The sequence below is a fragment of the Cinclus cinclus genome, chromosome 17 (genome assembly GCF_963662255.1).
Source record: "Cinclus cinclus chromosome 17, bCinCin1.1, whole genome shotgun sequence".
NCBI classification, from domain to species: domain Eukaryota; kingdom Metazoa; phylum Chordata; class Aves; order Passeriformes; family Cinclidae; genus Cinclus; species Cinclus cinclus.
In genome coordinates, this window is record NC_085062.1 from 4607876 (window position 1) to 4625863 (window position 17988).

Genomic DNA, 17988 nt, shown 5'->3' on the forward strand with positions numbered 1-17988 from the left:
ATGGCCATCTCCTCGCGCCTCGCGCTCTGGGAGCAGAAGGAAAGTCTCTGTCCAGGCTGGCACTGGTGCTGTTTTGGGGCTGGGTGCTCGGTGCTGGGGGGGGGGGAGATGTCACCGCAGCAGCCCCCGGGGTTGCATCCCCACAGCTCCTTGTGCAATTCCTTGTGCTGTGTCCAGCATCCCAACTCTGGGATCCTTCACAGCCTGAGTGCTCTGGTTTGAGTGATTTTTGCCTGCCTGGGTGAGCCTGGCAGGAGGCTGCAAGGTTTGATGCTGGTGTTGCTGCTGGAAAAGCTGTGGGAAGTGGGGCTGTTTTTTGCCCTGAGCCTGGCACAGAGGGACCTGCGGGGTTGCATGTGGCTGGGATGATGCTGGAGCTGCTTCTTGCGTGGCTGCAGCCAGGATGGTCCCTCCTGTGGCCAGGCCAGGGCTGCTGGCACAAGAACAGAGCTGGCAGCGCACGAGGGCTCCTGCCACGCCAGCCCTCGGGGGCTGCACCAACCTGGGCGCTTCTCTTTGGGCTTTTCTCAGTGCTTCTGCTCCAACAGCATCCCTGACCCAGCCTGGTGCCCATGGGTGCCCCGTGGTCTCACCAGGAGCCTGGGCAGTGCCTCAGCCTGAGCAGGGTGCTGGTGCTCAGCCCTGCTGCCGCTAACAGGCTGTGCTGGCTCCTGTCCCTGTGCCTGCTCTGTGACCCACCTCTGCTCCCAAACCCAGATTCGTGACGAGGACCGGGGGCCACCCCCATCTGCACCCCCCCTGCTCCTGTCGGTCATCCCGGGGGGGTTCATCAAGCAGCTCGTGAGGGAGACTGAGCAGGAGGCCAAGGCAGCACGGCGGAGGAAGGAGAACAGGGTGGGCACCAAGGAGGAGGTGAGCACTGAGGGTCCTCGCACGGCACCGGGGAGCTGGATGTCCCCTGGTGTCCCCAGGTGTCACACCAGGCTCCTCTCCTTTGCTTGGCAGCCCGTGGGGAAGGACAGCGAGGCCCGAGGAGGGGGGGCCAGCGAGGGGCCGCTGCAGAACGGGCTGAAGGCAGAGGGGCAGGGGGCCAAGGGGGTCACAGCCCCTCCCCAAAAGGAGCTGTCCCCTGAGAAGGCTGTGCTGGGGACTGTCACCAGCAAAACCCCAGCCTCTGCACCTGGCCCAGCAGCGTCTGCCCCCAAACCAGCAGAGACGCCCCCCAATAAAGCAGAAACATCCCGCAGAACAGCAGCACCTGCCCCCAAACCAACGGAGACGCCCCCCAAAAGAGCAGAGACCCCCTGCAAACTGGCAGAGACATCCTCAAAACCAGCAGGAACATCCCCCAGAACAGCAGAGGCTTCTTCCAAGCCATCAGAGACCACCCCCAAACCAGCAGAGACTCCTCGCCCAGGGGCTCCCAAGGTGGGAAAGCCATTGTGGCTGGGGAAGAGCCCCAAGGACTCCTTACAGGGGGGCAGCCCTCCAACTCCAGCCCCTGCACCCAGCCAGGGCCCCCAGGGTGGCAGCAAAGTCCCTGTGAAGGAAGGGGACGTGCCCAAGGGGACAGCCCTTGACAACACCAAGGAGAAGGGGACAGTCCCTGAGAGCACCAAGAAGGAGAAGGGGACAGTCCTTGACAGCACCAAGGAGAAGGGGACACCCCTGAAGCACAAGGAGCCCCCAGCCAAGGTGAAAGCCCAGACGGAGCTGTTGTCAGCCAGGAAAGAGCAAGAGAAGATGAAGAAAGATGTTGGAGGTGGCGAGAAGGAGCCAAGGGAGGTCAAAAAGTCTGAAAAAGCCACAAACAAGTCAGAGGGTCTCAAGGGGCAGCTGGGAGGAATCCAAGAGAAGTCCACAGATGTGGGGAAAGAGATGGGGAAGGTGAAGGAAGAGCTGGGAAAGAGTAAAGAGATGCTGAAAGAGAGCAAAGGCACTGGCAAGAGCACAGACACGGACCAGGCTAAAGAAACATCAGGAGGGAACAAAGAGATGAGCACGGGCATGGAAAAGGACCAGGATGAAGAGGCATCAGGGGAGAGCATGGACAAGGACCAGGTAATGTGTGAGGTGTTATCTATGTTTTGAGGCACTGATGCAGTTTTCTGGTTTCATGCAGCTCCTCCCGTTCCTGTGGGCTGGGTTGGGGCTGGCAGGAAGGCGACCCCAGGCCTGGATGAGCAGGGGGCAGAAGGGCAGGAGTGTGAAAATGTCTCTGTCTGTGGGGCAAAGGCAGTTTGTGCAGCTCAGTTTTCTTCCTGCTCCTGCCCAATCCCCCTCTCTCCTCCCTGCAGGCTCCGAGGGATGTTTGGTACGAAGCAGAGAAGGTCTGGCTGATCCAGCAGGACGGATTCACGCTCGGTAACTCTCCCTCCTCTGTCCTGGATGAGACGCGTCGGGAGCAGAGCAGGCTCTGGGTGCCGTGCCCCGCTGGGGCAGGGGTTGGGTTTGGTCCCTTGGCATCTCCTCAGGTCACAGCCAGCTGTACCCCGGGCTGGCCCAGGCTGGGGACATTCACTAGCCTGTCCTTCAGCCACACAGATGAAACCAGACGTGGGGACACCGGAGCTGCCAGCAGGGAGGGTGAGGGTGCGCCGGGATGAGGATGGCACCATCACCGAGGTGGACGAGGACAGCGTGCAGAGGGTGAGTGTTGGTCCTTGGGATATGTATTTTTTTCATATCTTATATTTACTTATGTATATGTACACAAACAACAGGATGGGACTGCTGGATCAGCTGTCTTGAAGCCTTTATTCCATCACAATCATCAGCCTCATTTTACAGAGCTAAGCACAGGAGATGGAACAGCTTCAGCTGCTAACAGCAGCAGATGAAGTTCTCTTTGTTACAAAGTCTTTTAAATACTTTGCAGCCAATAGTATAATATTAAAAGCTGGGAAGCGTTTGCTCAGGCCAATTAATGAAGCTGTAAGTACATCTTACTTTGAATAATGCTTGCTTGTAATAGCTCAAAACAGTGGATAAAGCTTCATTATTAAGCTTAGGTGTTTCTACTATCTTGCTTAACCTATTTCCCTGAGGCCTATCTTTACACAGCTCACAGCCCTATTGTTTCTTGTCCTTGCATCTTCAGCATTCTTGCATTTCTCTATCTTTCGCACAGCTTTCTGAGAGTTTTACACCTTTTCTATTTCCCACAGGTGAGTCCCTTGCCGAGCCTGGGCTGGTGGCAGGGACAGTGACCGGGTCACAAAAGATGCTTCGTGCTGTGCCCAAGGTGTGGAGGCGCCGGCGGGTCTGGCACAGCCCTGCCATGCCAGCAGAGCTCGAGGGGTCTCTGTCTCTGTTCCCACAGACCAACCCTCCCAGCCTGGACCAGGCTGAGGATCTGGCTGCTCTCATCAGCCTCAACGAGTGCAGTGTCCTGAACACGCTGCGGCAGCGCTTCCGTGCCCACCTGCCCTGCACCTACGCGGGGCCCAGCCTGGTGACCATCGCCACCGGCCCCGAGCCTGCCGCCGGAGCCGGGAAGGTGAGAGAAGGGACCTGGGACACCAGGACATCCCGTGGGAAGCGGCCACCAACCCTCCCGGGGACAGTGGCGGAGGGCGCCGGGCACGGCGGGGCCGGCAGGTGGCACCGTGGGACTGTCACAGTGCGGGGACAGTCGGGATGCTCTGGGGACGTTTGGGACCGGAGATGCTCTGGGGACGTTTGGGACCGGGGATGCTCTGGGGACGTTTGGGATCGGGAATGCTCTGGGGACGTTTGGGATCGGGAATGCTCTGGGGACGTTTGGGACCGGAGATGCTCTGGGGACGTTTGGGATTGAGGTTGCTCTGGGGACATTCAGGACAATGGCTGCTCTGGGACACTCAGGACCAGGGACGCTCTGGAGACATTTGGGGACTTGGGATGCTCTGGGGACATTTGGGACCGGTGATGCTCTGGGGACACTCGGGACCGGGGATGTTTTGGGAGGGGGATGCTCTGAAGATACTGATGGCCAGGAGTGCTCTGGGAATGCTTGGTCTTGGGGCTGGGGATGCTCTGAGGACTCAGTCCCCGGTGATTCTTCACCCTGGGGAGCAATCATCACCCTGAGTGTGAGTATCTTGAGGATTTTCTATGTGAGAAGCCTGTTTGGGACGTGCTCTCTCACTCTATCCCTGCCCGCAGGTTCCCAGGGGGAAGCGGGACAACCTTCCCCCGCACATCTGCTCGCTGGCACACAGAGCCTACAGGAATCTGCTGATGCAGCGGCAGGACCAGGCCATCGTCCCCCTGGGGCACAGCGGGGCAGGCAGGACCCGGTGCTGCCAGAGCGCTCTGGAGTACCTGGTGGGCACGGCAGGCAGCCTGGACGGCAGAGTCTCAGGTGTGGGCACGGTCTGAGGTGTGGGCAGGGTCTGAGGTGCGGGCATGGAAGGCTCTGCATGCTCGGTGCTGGTCACAGACAGCACACAGAGCCTGTGCAGGCTGGGGGCACACAGACACACGAATCCTGGCCCGATTTGTGCCCCCTGGGGTGGCTCCTAAGCCCCCGGTGTGGCCGCGAGTGCCACTGTCCCCATCTCAGACTCAACGGATTTGCTGCTCTGATAAACACCGGTGTGAGCAGGGAGGGAATTACTCGAATGACCCCGGTGCTTGGGGCAGCGCTTTCCCACCTGCTCGGGTTACGGGTGACGTGGGAGGAAGCGCTGCTCCAGCGTGGCTTCAGAGGGCAAGGTTGGATTTCGGAGCTCTCTTGGGTACAGCGTGCTCTTGTGAAGGGCTGAGGGATGGCCTGGAACAGGCTGGCACATCCTGTTCCCATCAGTGGGCACCCGGTGTGGGGTGCTGACCCCGTGCCCGTTCCCCAGGGCTGGGACAGACCCAAGAAGGAGCAGGCAGATGTGAGGCAGGAGGAGACACCTCCTCCAGAGCTGCAGGGTGGCTCAGGGGGCTCTGATGATGGTTTGTTTTGCAGTGGAGAAGATCCAGGCAATGTTCACAATCCTAGGAGCCTTTGGCTCGGTGACCACCAGCCACAGCAGCAGCTCCACACGCTTCTCCATGGTCCTGTCGCTGGATTTCAGTGCCACTGGCCAGGTCACTGCTGCTCACCTCCAGGTACCTGTCACCTGGTGAGATGGGAGGGTTGTGGCTGAAGATGGGGGTCCTTGGGGTGGGGATGAGCCTCCCCTGTGCTGCATTTCCCAGCCAGGCTGAGCGTGAGGAGCAATGCTCCGCTCCCTGCTCTGCTCCCTGCTCCTCCTAAACCAGAGGTGCCCAAATGGCCCCTGAGCAGAAGCTCTGTCAGCAGCGTGGCAGGGTCCCCCAGCCTGTCCCCATCTCTGGCAGGGAGCTGGGAGCAGTGCTGGGATGAAATGTTGATGAGGAAATGTATAATTCAGCATTTCAATAGCAGCACCTCACAGCTGCCTGGAGCTGAGCCTCAGAGGGCTTTTATCACCGGCAGGGCTCTTATCAAAGCTCTTTAATTAGAGCTGCCCGTGCCCCTGGGCCTTGTCTGAGGGAGGAGAGGGCTGGAGCCTTGTCTGCTCCTGGGGAGCACCAGGGCTTCCCACCGCTGCTCCTGCTCTGCCCTGGGCGCCCACGGGGAGCTGGTGGCCCGGTGGAGCTGTCCTTGTGCAGGAGTGGGAATGTCCCCGTTGTACCACCAGAGCCACCCTGGCACGTCCGTGGGACAGTGTGATGGGGAACCCCAGCTCTGCAGACTCACTGCTGGCTCCAGGGCTGGCACTGAACACCTTTGGCAAGGCTGGAGGTGACCTGGGCTTGTCTTGAGCCCAGGCAATGACTTATCCCAATCCTGCAGCATCTTTTCTGGGGCCATGGCACTGCCCAGACCCCTGGGAGCTCAGAGGGACCGTGGCTGTTGCTTTCATGCACTGAAGTGTTGCCTGGATCATGATTCAGCTCTTGCTTGCACAGCCCTGGGTGGGAGGAGCAGTTCCCAAACCCAGCTGAGTCCCTGCAAGGAGAAATCCAGCCCCTCCTTGGCAGCTCCCAGAACATCTCCCCATCTCCCTGTCCCCTTTTCCCTCCCCAGACCTTGCTGCTGGAGAGGGCCCGTGTTGCCCAGCAGCCCGAAGGAGAGAGCAGCTTCAACATCTTCCCACTGCTGCTGGCAGGGCTGGATGTGGCAGAGAGGTGGGTGTGAGGCTCCAACAGCCCCGGGCTGCCCAGAGATTCCCCATTCTTTATATCCAAATTCCCTCCATCAATGGGATTTTGAGACCCCCCTGATAAGAGATTGTGAAATTAATGCAATTAATGGGGTTGCAGGGATCTCTCTGCACATACAGAGACTTTCTATGAAATGAGGGCATTTCCTGGTGCTTTTTTTGCCACTCCACTAAAGCTAAAATTGGGGTGAGAAATGAGACAGAGCTCACTTTCCCTCTCTCTCACTTCTGGTTCTCCCCAGGCTGTGTGCCCAGGAGAAGGCTCCTGGTGCTTGTGTCCCTGCATAGGGCAGTGCTGTGGTGGCCTGTCCCATCCAGGAGCCTCAGATAGTCCTGTAAAGGTGGCTGGGGATGCTGAGGGTAGGCAAGGAGGGAGCTTGACTCTCATTTTTTTTGTGACTACTCCCAGGACGATGCTGCATCTGCACCAGGTGGCTGAGAGCAATTCCTTTGGAATCAAACCATTCACAAAGGTAGGGAGAGGGAAATGCTGGAGCCTTTGTCACCACCAGTTTGAGAATGACTTGGAGTCCCTGGTTCCTGGGTGGCTTGTGATGATGCCACTGTACTGGGATCCTGGAGGGGAGGGAGGGAATGTTGGGATGTGAGGGAGGGTCTGTCCAAACAGCCCCCCAGCACCCCCCTGACAGCCACAGGGGAGCTGCTGGGACTGGGGCTGCCCTGCCTGGGATGTCTGCTTGGGTTTTGCACATGTCACAGCTACCTTGGGACCAGATCCTGCTGCTCCAGGGTCACCTACCCCTGATGTTCCCCTGCAGCAGCAACTCCCAGCGGCAAGAGCATCCTTTGGGCAGCCCAGAATGTGAATTTTTGGGGTTAAAGCTCCACAGCTGATTCCCACCTCCAGCCCCTCATTAGTCTGAGCTGTCTGCAGAGCCCCAGCAGATTGTCCATGAGCCAAAGTGCTGGGATGAATTGCAGCAATTTGCAGTTACATCATCTACTGATGAATCCAATATTCCATCTTCATTAGGGAGCTCCTGCTCCACTTTGGCAGCCAAAGGAATTGGCTGCTGGAGCAGCAGTTCTGGGGAGGGCACAGCAAGGTCCTCACCCTGCTGATGCAGCAGGCTTGGGTTCAGACACGGGGTTTTACCCTCCTTCCACAGCTCTGATTTCTGGGGATTTGCCATCCCAGAATGGAGAGTTTCCCCTGGTCTCTGCCAAGGAGGGATGTTGCCTGCTGGAGCTGGTGGCTCCCAGCCCCACAGAGCCAGCTCAGGGACTGTCTGTGGTGGGAGATGGCAGGTGAGGTCCTGCTGCTCAGCTCTGGGCAGGTGTATGGTGAAGAGTGAGGGGACAGGGCTGCATGGCCAGCCTGGGCTGTGGAAGGTGTCCCTGCCTTGGCAGGGACTTGGAAGGAGATGAACTTTAAGGTCCCTTCCAACCCAAACCACTCGGTGATTCCATCATATAAAACATTCACCTCCAGCTGCCGCTCTGCACACACTCATGAAGTGGGAATTACACACCTGTATGACAAGGTGATGCACCCAGCTCGCTCCTAACACCAGGCACCCAAGGAACCTGACAGTGGCTTCCCCACTTGGTCCAAATTTTCTGAGGGTCCGTTGCTGTCCTGATGGTTCCACTCTCCCTTCTGTTGGGCACGGTGCCCAGCAGTGGCAGTGACATCCCCTGGCTCTGTCCCCCTGCAGCCTGAGGACAAGCAGAGAGCCTCAGTGACCTTCCACCAGCTCCGGGCTGCCATGGGCACGCTGGGCATCACCACAGAGGAGCAGATGGCTGTGTGGCGTATCCTGGCTGGAATCTACCACCTGGGAGCTGCTGGAGCCTGCAGAGGTGAGGGGAATCCTGCCTCTGCTTCCCTCACACCTTGTCTGACAGCGTTGGGTCAGACATCACACACACACACACACACACACTTGAACAGAATAACAATGGTGTCCTCCTCTATTTCATGTGTTTTCTGTGCTTATATGGAAATAGGGTTTATATATTTAGAAATATATATAGAATATATATATATATCCAGAAATATATGTAATATATACATATTCTATATATATTTAGAAATATATAGAAAATATGTGTACATTTCTATATCTATATTTTATATACCATATATATTCTATATATTCTATATCTATTTCTATACTCATATATATTTCTATATTTATATATAAAAATACAGTTTATATTGAGTATACAGTTTATATATTCTTAACAATTCATGATCTTAAGTCATCGAACAAGAACTTATTCATTGGTGCAAGGCAACTAGCGCCAATATATTTGGCAAAAGTTTTTCAAAAAGTAAATAAGGCAGGTATGCATGTTTACTTATGCACATAGACTAACTACAAAAAATTTTTATGTGTCTTTTTAGATCAGTTTTCATGCTAACGGCTTTGTCTGCTTCTTTGCTATGGATACACTCGGAATTCATCAATTGCTGGTTTTTTTTCCTAACTCAGTTTGGCTTACAGGCCAGCTGTCAAGCCTCCCTGTACTTGTCTACGTGCTTGGAGTGGGGAGGAATCAGTGTTTGGGGATGTGCAGGGATGATGCTCATCCCAAGGCTGCTCCATCTCTGGTGGTTCCAAGTTCTTCCCTGCTCTTCCTCCATGCTGGAGTATGGGATGACAGGGTCCTGCCCCCGTGGGGGCTTCTGGAGCAGGTCTGTCCTTGCCACATGGGGACAGGACACTCATGCCAGCTCCTTAGGAAGGACTGGGGTGGGTGACTCCTTTGTTGGCACCTTGTCCCCAATGACACTGTGAAGGGACAGCCTCAGGTAGCACTAATTTCATCATCTCTTGAGTGTCTACCACAGTAACTGAATTACAATAGGCTGAGTCTGGATGAAGATTGTATTTATAGAGACTTTGTTAATACGGGCGAGCAGAAATTGCCTTATCCCTTACAAATTATTTTAGGACCTTCTCTAACCCATTTTAGAGGCAGCCACATTGATTTATACACTTCAATTTATGAGGGCTGCATAAAGGCTGCCATAAACTAAGCCAAAGACATTTACAAATGTCTCTGCAACATGTCATAACACATCTTATGGTAATTTATGCCATTAATCATTTATTAATTATTTTAAAAGGATAGATGCTGTCATGACTTACAGTGAATTCTCTTTTCTCCTTCTTTCTGGTGTTCTCTTTCCTCATTTCTATCTATCTTAATGCCCTTCCAGCTTTTATAGATGACCCTGTGCTCTCAGGCTAATGAATGTCAGAAGGCACTTGGCCAAAAAATTTGAAACTCCTTCTGCCCTGTGAGTTTTCAGGAGAGCAGATTTTGGAGACGTGTCTCATTTTGGGAGTGCCAAGCTCAAGGGCAGCTGGAGGGATGCCACGGGGAGTTTTGCTTTGCTCAGACTTCCTGCACATTCTGTCCTCAGCCCTCTGTAAATCAGTCTGGGAGGGAATGGAATGCTGTATCCAAGAAATGCTGCTCCATTCTTTGAGCAGGAACGGGAATGGGAGAAGCAAATCCAGGCAGGGCTGCAGCCCCGAGCACACTCTGGTGTGGGATTAACACGCAGAGCATGTCTCAGTGTCGCTCACTCTGGTATTGATTCCCCCACCGTGTGTCAACAAAAGGGGAGAAATGAAAGGAAAAATGGATAAAAAATGGATCAAAGCTGGGTGGAGCAAAAGTCTCGGTGGGGGCGACGACTCTTTTAATGTGGTTAAACCTGTCTCCCGATAGCCATCTCTTCCCTTCCCCTTTCATGCCCTTTGATGCTGTGTATTCCAAATCCTCTCCTTGAAATCTCACTGAAGGGAGCCTTGGCACTGTTTTTCCAGGGCATTCAGGAGCACCCCCATTCACAGCCCCAGCCCCAGCACATGTTAAATGACCCCCAGTGTGGGTTAAAGGCACCTTTTTCCCTTCTCTCCTCACTCGTTCAGTTTGTGCAGGAATAAACCAGGAGGGAACAGCACCACCTCTCCCTGGCTGGGGGTGGAAAATGCATTTGCAGCTACAAAAACGCTGAGAAGAAAAGGTTGAATTTCAAAAGCTCGTTCTGCTCTATCCTGGCGTCAGCCCTTCCTGCTGCCTTTGAAATGTATTAGAGCAGCTCTTTTATTAGGAAAGCAGCCTGGCAGCTGGAGGCCAGCAGGACACCCCGGGCACCATTCACCTGAGTGCTCCAGTCCCTTTGTGGGCTGCAGAAAATCGCCTGGTTTAATTTATTTGCTGCCCCTGTAAGCAGAAGGGAGGTTTGGGGTGCGGCAGGGGGGGCGTTCAGCTGGCTCTCACACTGTCCTTTTGCTGGCTGATATCAGAATAAATCATCGTGGCTCCCAGCTCCCTGTGGGCTTCCCTTCCTCCTGTAATGGAGGTGGATGCCCTTCCACCCTCCTGGTGCTGCCACAGGTGTGTCAGAAGTCACTCCAAACCCCCTGGCACAACAGTGCTGCTGAAAATCCAGCACCCTGAACTCCTTTGGATAGAGGAAAACCTCAGGGCAGGAGGGCTGGAATGTGCTGTTCAGGTGGAGGACACTGAGCTGCCCCAAACCCTGCAGAGATGTCAGGGGCAGCAGGAGGGACAGGAGCACCCAACCAACCAGGGGAGAGTTTTGGGGTCAGCAAGACCACCAGCAACAGCCCAGGGTGAGTGCTTGAGCTGCTGGTACGTGGGGGCTGCTGCAGCCCAGGGCATCCTGCACAGACCCACCCCTGTGGCATCATGTCCTGGGAACCCAGGAAATTGGGCAACGAGCAGCTTGGAAATGGGCTGGGGCTGTAGCAAGAGAGGCTGAGCTGTCCGCATGAGTGCTGACCCTGTGTTTTCCTTCTGCTTCCCTTAAATGTTACCTGGGCCAAAATAATTTCCTTCAGGTCTTAAAGTCAGTGAATTTTCCACGGTCACATCACACTCAGGAGAGTCACATGGAGCTGCTGCTGGTTATAGTTTATGGAGGGTAAAATGGTGCCTGGGGATGTCAGGGCTGAGTGGACCTTCTTGATTGTCCCAGGGATGCTGGAGTGGGCAGTGTGGGATGCTGGAGTGGGCAGTGTGGGATTCCAGCCAGCTCTGTGCAGCCTTGTCCCCCCCAGCCCCTCCAAGTCTTTGGCAGGCAGAGCTTTTGTGTCTGACAGGAATCAGCGTCTGTCCAGCCAGCTCAGACAAGAATAAGTGAAAACAGAATAAATCAAAGCCTGGAGTGTTGAGGCAATTCCCCTGCCTGCTCCAGCACAGCGCTTGATGTTGGAGTCCTTCAGTCAGCATAGAAAACACTGGGAAAGGATCAAAGGGGAAGGGAGAAGGGGGCTGACTCTCATAGGTGTGAGAGCCCTCGAGCCCTGCTTTGTGCATCCCCTTGGCCAGGAGTGGGTTCCCCATGGAGCTTCCCAGGATCTGGCCACCTCTCACTCTCCATCCCACACCCACTTCCCTGTCACCAGCCACCAGCCCTGTTTTAATTTTAGCTGCGACCCCCCTGAGCTCCTCACCCACCACGCAAAAGTGTCACCCTGAAGCCTCTGGGTGACTTTGGCTGCTCCCATTTGTGCTCACCCCAGTGTTCCTGAGCTGTGCTGCCTGGCTGCCTCCACTACACCTTTCTACCCTGGATTTGTAAAAAGATTAATCCTGCAGATTACTTCCCTATTGATTTTAATCATTAAGCTGGAATCATTATCACCGTATGTGAGTGATGTCTGCTCCTGGCTGTAGGGACAGCAAACACTACTGGGACCCTGAAAGGTGATCCTGGATTTCCAGGGATTGGTTGGTAATCCCATCAGCTCCCACCAGCACATCTGCTGCTGTGCTCCACTGAAACTCTTAAAACACTGGTGTCATGTGGTTTGCTTGGTCCCTAACTTGCCTTGGACCATTTTGATTTTGGGGGTGCCTGAGGGAGGGCGTGGGGGTGTTTTGGTGATGCTGAGGCAGAGCTGGCCCTGGCTGAGCCCCCCGTGCCCCTCTGCAGTTGGCAGGAAGCAGTTCCTGAGGTTTGAGAGTGCCAGCCGTGCTGCAGAGGTGCTGGGCTGTGACGTGGAGGAGCTGGGCACTGCTGTCTTCAAACACCACCTGAGGCACATCCTGGCACAGGTGACAGCACGGGGCCGGTCCCAAGCAGAGGAGAGCCCACCAGGTACTGGGATGCCCCATCCCTTTTCCCTTTATTTCTAGGGGGGTGGGGAATGGTGGGGCAAATTGTCACCTGTTCTTCTTAGGCTGTGAGCGAAGCCCAGTTCGGTCTGTTAATATTAATAAAATCATTAACTGTGCTGCCCTTAGCTCTCCAGCTGGCCCTGCCTGACCCTCCTTAGGGACACATGAAATCAGGTGAATTCAGATAAGTGATGTGGCTTCAATTGTGTGAGAGCTCTGCCTAGAAAAATGGGGGAAATCCCCAAACTCCACAAACGGAGCTGGGCTGGTGGTGTGCTCTGAACACCTGTGTCCTGCAAAGAGATCTGGATCAGGGATTGTGCTGCTGAGCCGCCATAATCCTTAAATTATTGTATGGATCTAATTCGTGGAGGCAGATCCAGCACGTGCAAGGTGGGAGGGTGAGATATTGCCTGGATTTCAGGTCAGCCTTCCCACACTCCTTAAAGTTTGGACTTGATGATCTTGGAGGTCTTTTCCAACTTTCATGATTTTGTGATGCTCAGCAGCAGAATTCTGGCTGGGCCCTGCATGTTTTCCTGATAAAAGCAAGGACCTGAGGAAGTTGGTCTTTGACATGGCAATAGTTTAATTCCTTAAATCCACGTGAGGCAGGAGAGGAGCTGAAGGCAGGCAAGGGGATGTGCAGGGGTGATGCTGTGGAGACACGTGGGTTCTCCTGCACCACAATCCAGGGAATCCTGGGTCCCACCTCAGCTCTGGGCAGGCTGAACTTGGCTGGAAATAAATGTGTTCCTGCTCTTCCTTTCACTGTGCCAGGGCCAAAGCTGACAGGAGTGGAGTGTGTGCAGGGAATGGCCTCGGGGCTCTACGAGGAGCTTTTTGCTGCTGTGGTCTCGCTCATCAACAGGTACCAAAGAGCTGCTGGGCACTGGGGATAGGGGTGGCAGCCCCTTCTCCAGGGGCATGGAGCAGGTGCCTGATTCCTGCTGGAAAAGCAGGCAGTTGTGCGATCCCACATCTTAATGTGGGAACGGCGCTGGCACTTTGGGCTCCCGTGTCCCACCCTCTGCTCTGCTGCCTGTGGGTAAATCCTGGTGCTGTGTGTGCCTCTTCCCAGGTCCTTTTCCTCCCAGCACCTCTCCATGGCCTCCATCGCCGTGGTGGACACCCCTGGCTTCCAGAGCCCGCGGCAGCAGAGGAGCGAGCGAGCGGCCACCTTCGAGGAGCTGTGCCACAACTACGTCCAGGAGAGGCTGCAGGGGCTCTTCTATGAGAAAACCTTCCTGAGGGAAATGGAGAGGTACAAAGAGGTGAGGAGCAGGGGCTGGGAGAAGCTCCCAGCACCTGGGAGTGGGGTTGCCTTTGTCCTCAGGGGTCCCCGTGTCCCACTGTGGTATGAGTGAGCAACTCAGGAGCTTTACTGGGAGGATTGCAGCAGAACTGGGGGAGTTCTGCATGGAGCAATGCCTCTCTCTCCACCCCCTGACTCACTTCTGAATCCTCTTGGCTGTTTCTGATGTGCCAGAGATGCTTTCTTGACATCTTTGTGGAAACTGCCATGGCAGGGAGTTGGAATGAGATGATTTTAAGGTCCCTTCTGATCCAAACCATTCTGGAATTCTATTATATACTTGCTCCAGCTCAGGAGACTTTTTGCCCTTCTGTTGCCACAGCTGACTTCTTCCCCAGGTGATGAATAATTGAGAATAGAAAGGAAAATGATAAATTATTGCAGAAATAAGCTGTTGAGAAACCTACAGGCAGAGATGAACTTATTAAAGGCTTGAAGGAGTTACCATAATGCCTCTAACCCTGGGAAAATAACTGAATTCCTACGGTTTAACACACACATCATTGAGTAAGGATAGATGTGCCCTTCCCTAGTGATGTAGACTTCCAGATGCCATCCCACGACTGAAACAAGCTCTCAAATGATGTTTTCCAGGAAAATGTTGAGGTGTCTTTTGATCTTCCAGAGCACTCCCCACTGGCCACACTGTCCATCATAGACCTGAGCTGCTCCCAGGTACCCTGTCCTCTCTGTATTCTGCTGCTCCAAGCAGTGAGGGCTCCAGAGGCAGAGTGGGACCCTGTGGAGCATCCCAGAGCAACCTGAGGTGTTGCAGGGAAGTGGGCGGGGGGGGGGGGGGGGGGAGGGGGTCGGGGTCACAGCGTCCACCGGGACCTTTTTGGCTTTTTAAAATAAAAGGTCCCTCCCTGACCAAGCTCTGCACTCCATTACCCTTTCCAGCCTGGGCTGATGGGCTCCTCTGGGACACTGTCACTGCTGAGGGTGATGTCCGGACATCAGGGTGATGTCCAGAGCTGGATCAGGTCGGGGGGCTTTGCTCTGGGGTGGGCAGTGGGAGCAGGATGGAGGGAGCAGAGCAGGCTGGCGTGGCTGTGGCTGCAGCACAGAGCCCTCGTGTTCCTCAGCAGCCTCAGGTGCTCTCGGGCAGCCCTGGGGCCGCTCGCCGGGGGCTGCTGTGGATCCTGGATGAGGAGGTGCTGATCCCAGGCTCCGGGGATGGCACTGCCTTCGAGCGCCTCTGCTCCTACTTCGCCACCAAGGGACCCGACCAGGAGGGTGAGTTGGGCTTGGCTTGACCGCCCAGCCTCTGCCATCGGCATTCAGCTTGGGGAGTTTGGGAGATGTGGAGGATTAAACCCCTCACTGGGCTTTTCTCTGGGCTGGCCCCGGGGTGCTGTCACTGTCACAGGTGATGGACACCTGCGCAGGTGTGAGCAGACACTGCACTTCGAGATCTGCCACCAGCTGGGCACGGCCCCTGTGCGCTACGACCTCACGGGCTGGGTCAGCAAGGCCAAGTTCAACCTCTCAGCCCAGAATGCCATCCAGGTGCTGCAGAATTCCACGGTGTAAGTGCCAGGAGGTGCCACAGCGCCCAGGGGGAACCCTGTGCCCGTGGGAGGAGGATGGAGATGTCCCTGCCCGGAGCTGCAAACCTGTCCCAGCTCCTGAGACAGAGGGTGGTGTGGGGCATCCCTGGGGAATGGTTTCCCATTGCTAGAGGGCAGCGTTAGGTGGGATACTGGGGAGAATTTCCTGGCTGTGAGGGTGATAAGGCCCTGGCACAGAGAAGCTGTGGCTGTCCCAACCCTGGAAGTGCCCAAGGCCAGGCTGGACAGGGCTTGGAGCAACCTGGGCTAGTGGGAGGTGTCCCTGCCTGTGGGGGTCCAGCACAAGCCGGAGCTGTGAGGTTTCACCAGCAGCTGCCCAAGTTTTCCCACTGCTTTGAACAGCCTTGTAAAATAAATTGGAATTGAAAGGGAACTGAAGTGCTGCAGGTGTCTGTGCACACAGGGGGATTTTAACCCTCCGCTTGTGTACTCCTGCCTCATTTGGTTCGGGCTTCAACCCAGGGAGGCTTTAACAGCAGTGAACAGCTCCATGCTCAGACCAGAGAGGATGGAGTGGGTGGGGGTGTCCCAGCATCCTGATCCACTCTGCAGAGCAGCACCAACTGGGAATTTGGGGCCCTGGGTGTTGCATCCCTGTCGAAGAGGCTGGGAAACCAATCCATGTCTGCCCTGGCAGAGCCACGGTTCGGGAACTGGTGCAGCCACGGGCGAGAGCTCCGCTGTCCTGCCGAGCCCTGGCCGGGCTGGCCGGGCGCTCCCAGGCTGCCCTGCACCGCAACGCCTGCCTGAGGAAAACCTTCGCCAGCAGCTTCGCTGCCGTGAGGAAGAGGTCGGTGTGTGCCCAGATCAAGCTGCAGGCGGTGAGTGCCAGGGCGTTGTGGCACAGAGCGTGCTGACCACACACCGGGACCTTGCCTTGCTCCCTTAGCAGGGAGCCCACACCCCCCAGCAGTGATCTCCTGCCTGTCCCCATTGTGGCTGGGGCCACCGGGAGTGCTGTGCTGGCCTGTCCAGTGCTCAAGGAGGGCCCCCCCCCAGGCAAAGAGATCAGGCACAGATCACACCCAAGATCGTGCACAGATCACACGGATTACACAGCACCTCGATGCTTTAATCCTCTTAAGTGCTCAGACAGTAACCAGCCCTCGGCGCTGGGCACATGCCAGGCTCCTGCTGCTCTCACACCTAATTAAGTGTCCAAACTCTCTCGAGGAGATGAGGCTCAGGCTCTCCCTGACCAGCCCGTTTTGGGGTCTTTCCTGTCCCTGGCAAATCCCCTCCTCCCCATGCCCCAACCATGATGATAATCAATCCTTCCAATCCAAGCCGTTCCATGATTCTACAAATCCTGGTAAATTTTCTGGCCACCATCTGAGCACATGGGACTTGAGGAAGGAGGGTCCTGCTCACCACCTGTGTTCACCCCTCTGACTGATGCTGTTCCCAACTCGGAGCTGACTCCTCCACCTGCCCAGACAACCTGCAGGTGCACAGGGAGCATTTCCCACTGCCAGAACCTACTGACTCTTTGTCTCCTCCATCCCCACTGACCTCTGCTGCCCTCCAGGATGCCCTCACCAACCTTCTCCGACGGTCCCAGCTGCACTTTGTCCACTGCCTCCTCCCAGGGATGGGCAGGGAAGGGCCGGTCCCTCGGTCCCCAGCGCCGCCAGATGCAGCCCCACAGCTGGATGTGGTGGCCCTGAGGACACAGCTGGAGGGGACCCAGCTCCTGGATGCCCTGCGCCTCCACCGTGTTGGTACGTCCAGACCGTGCCCTGGTCTGTGCCTGTCCCAGCTGCTGCTCCCTTCCCCTGGCTCAACCCTTCCAGCCTCTGCTCATCACCTGCTTCTCACCAGCAGGCAAAGAATCCCCTCCTTCAGAAATTCCCCATTCAGAAATTCTCCTCAATTTTTATTCCTGCTTTTTGCAGAGATTCTGACCCCCTCTCATGCCTGAGCTCTGTGGCTGCAGCTCCAGTGCAGCTCCTCTTGGAGCATGCATAGATCAGGCTGGACCTGCACTGATCACAGCCACAGCCCATGCCACGGGGAGAGGGAGCTGTGCAGGAGATCCAGGGGCATGTCCTATGTGGCACGAGGTGCTGGGGTGTCATCTGGTGTCACATCCAGTTCATCTCAGTGCTCTCTCCCTGCCCTCACTGCAGAGGTTTCTCTCTCATGGCAGCTCCCCATGCCCCCACCACCCCCCCCACCCGGTGCCCTTTGCTGTGCACAGGATGTCCCAGCAGGTCCCTCCCTAGTGTGCCAGTGCCCTGGTGCAGCTCCCAACACCCCTGTGTGTCCCCAGGGTATTCGGATCGGCTGCTCCTCACCCAGTTCTGCAGGCGCTTCCAGGTGCTGGCTCCAGAGGTGATGAAGAAGCACAGCTCTGCCTATGAGGTGCCAGATGAGAGCAAGGTGTGTTCTGGACTGGGAGGGCACGAGCTGAGACCTCCCCAGTGGGGCTGTGAGGATGCCAGAGCTATTCCAGCAGGACAGGGATAGGAGAGGACAGGATGTGGGTATTGCTGTGGCCCACCAGAACAGTCCCTCTCCCTGGGTCCCCCAGAACCTGGGACTGAGGACAAGCCAGGCAGCATTCCCAGGGACCCAAGAGAGCAAGGACTGTGGAATCTTCTGCACTGGGCATCACCTGCAGCCCGGGGTGACTCCTCACCTCACCTCATCTCACCCCATGATGCTGAAAGCCAAAAGAGCTCAGGAAGGAATCAGGACATATGCCAGTTTTATTTGTTTCCTAGTAAATTTGTAGCAAAACCAGCTCAAAGCCGTGCCTGGAATAAGGCTATGGATGAGCCAAGAAGAGCTGAGAGGAGCTGAATTAAAGCTGGGCATGTGCTGTGTTGTGCAAACTTCAGCCAGCATG

The 17988-nt window shown here is 55.8% G+C and overlaps 1 protein-coding gene across 1 annotated transcript in view; it reads left to right on the forward strand.

Moving 5' to 3' along the window:
- MYO18B (myosin XVIIIB) overlaps nt 1–17988 on the forward strand; it is a 52035-nt gene continuing 34047 nt past the window's right edge. The window contains exons 1-21 of the mRNA XM_062504666.1: nt 1–37; nt 716–873; nt 967–1926; nt 1978–2022; nt 2259–2325; nt 2498–2610; nt 3284–3460; nt 4108–4306; nt 4901–5043; nt 5987–6087; nt 6532–6595; nt 7802–7946; nt 12067–12231; nt 13032–13122; nt 13333–13525; nt 14161–14241; nt 14655–14802; nt 14936–15095; nt 15775–15958; nt 16666–16858; nt 17410–17519. Coding sequence (XP_062360650.1) covers nt 1–37; nt 716–873; nt 967–1926; nt 1978–2022; nt 2259–2325; nt 2498–2610; nt 3284–3460; nt 4108–4306; nt 4901–5043; nt 5987–6087; nt 6532–6595; nt 7802–7946; nt 12067–12231; nt 13032–13122; nt 13333–13525; nt 14161–14241; nt 14655–14802; nt 14936–15095; nt 15775–15958; nt 16666–16858; nt 17410–17519 — 3534 coding nt within the window. The remainder of the gene's footprint in view (nt 38–715; nt 874–966; nt 1927–1977; nt 2023–2258; nt 2326–2497; nt 2611–3283; nt 3461–4107; nt 4307–4900; nt 5044–5986; nt 6088–6531; nt 6596–7801; nt 7947–12066; nt 12232–13031; nt 13123–13332; nt 13526–14160; nt 14242–14654; nt 14803–14935; nt 15096–15774; nt 15959–16665; nt 16859–17409; nt 17520–17988) is intronic.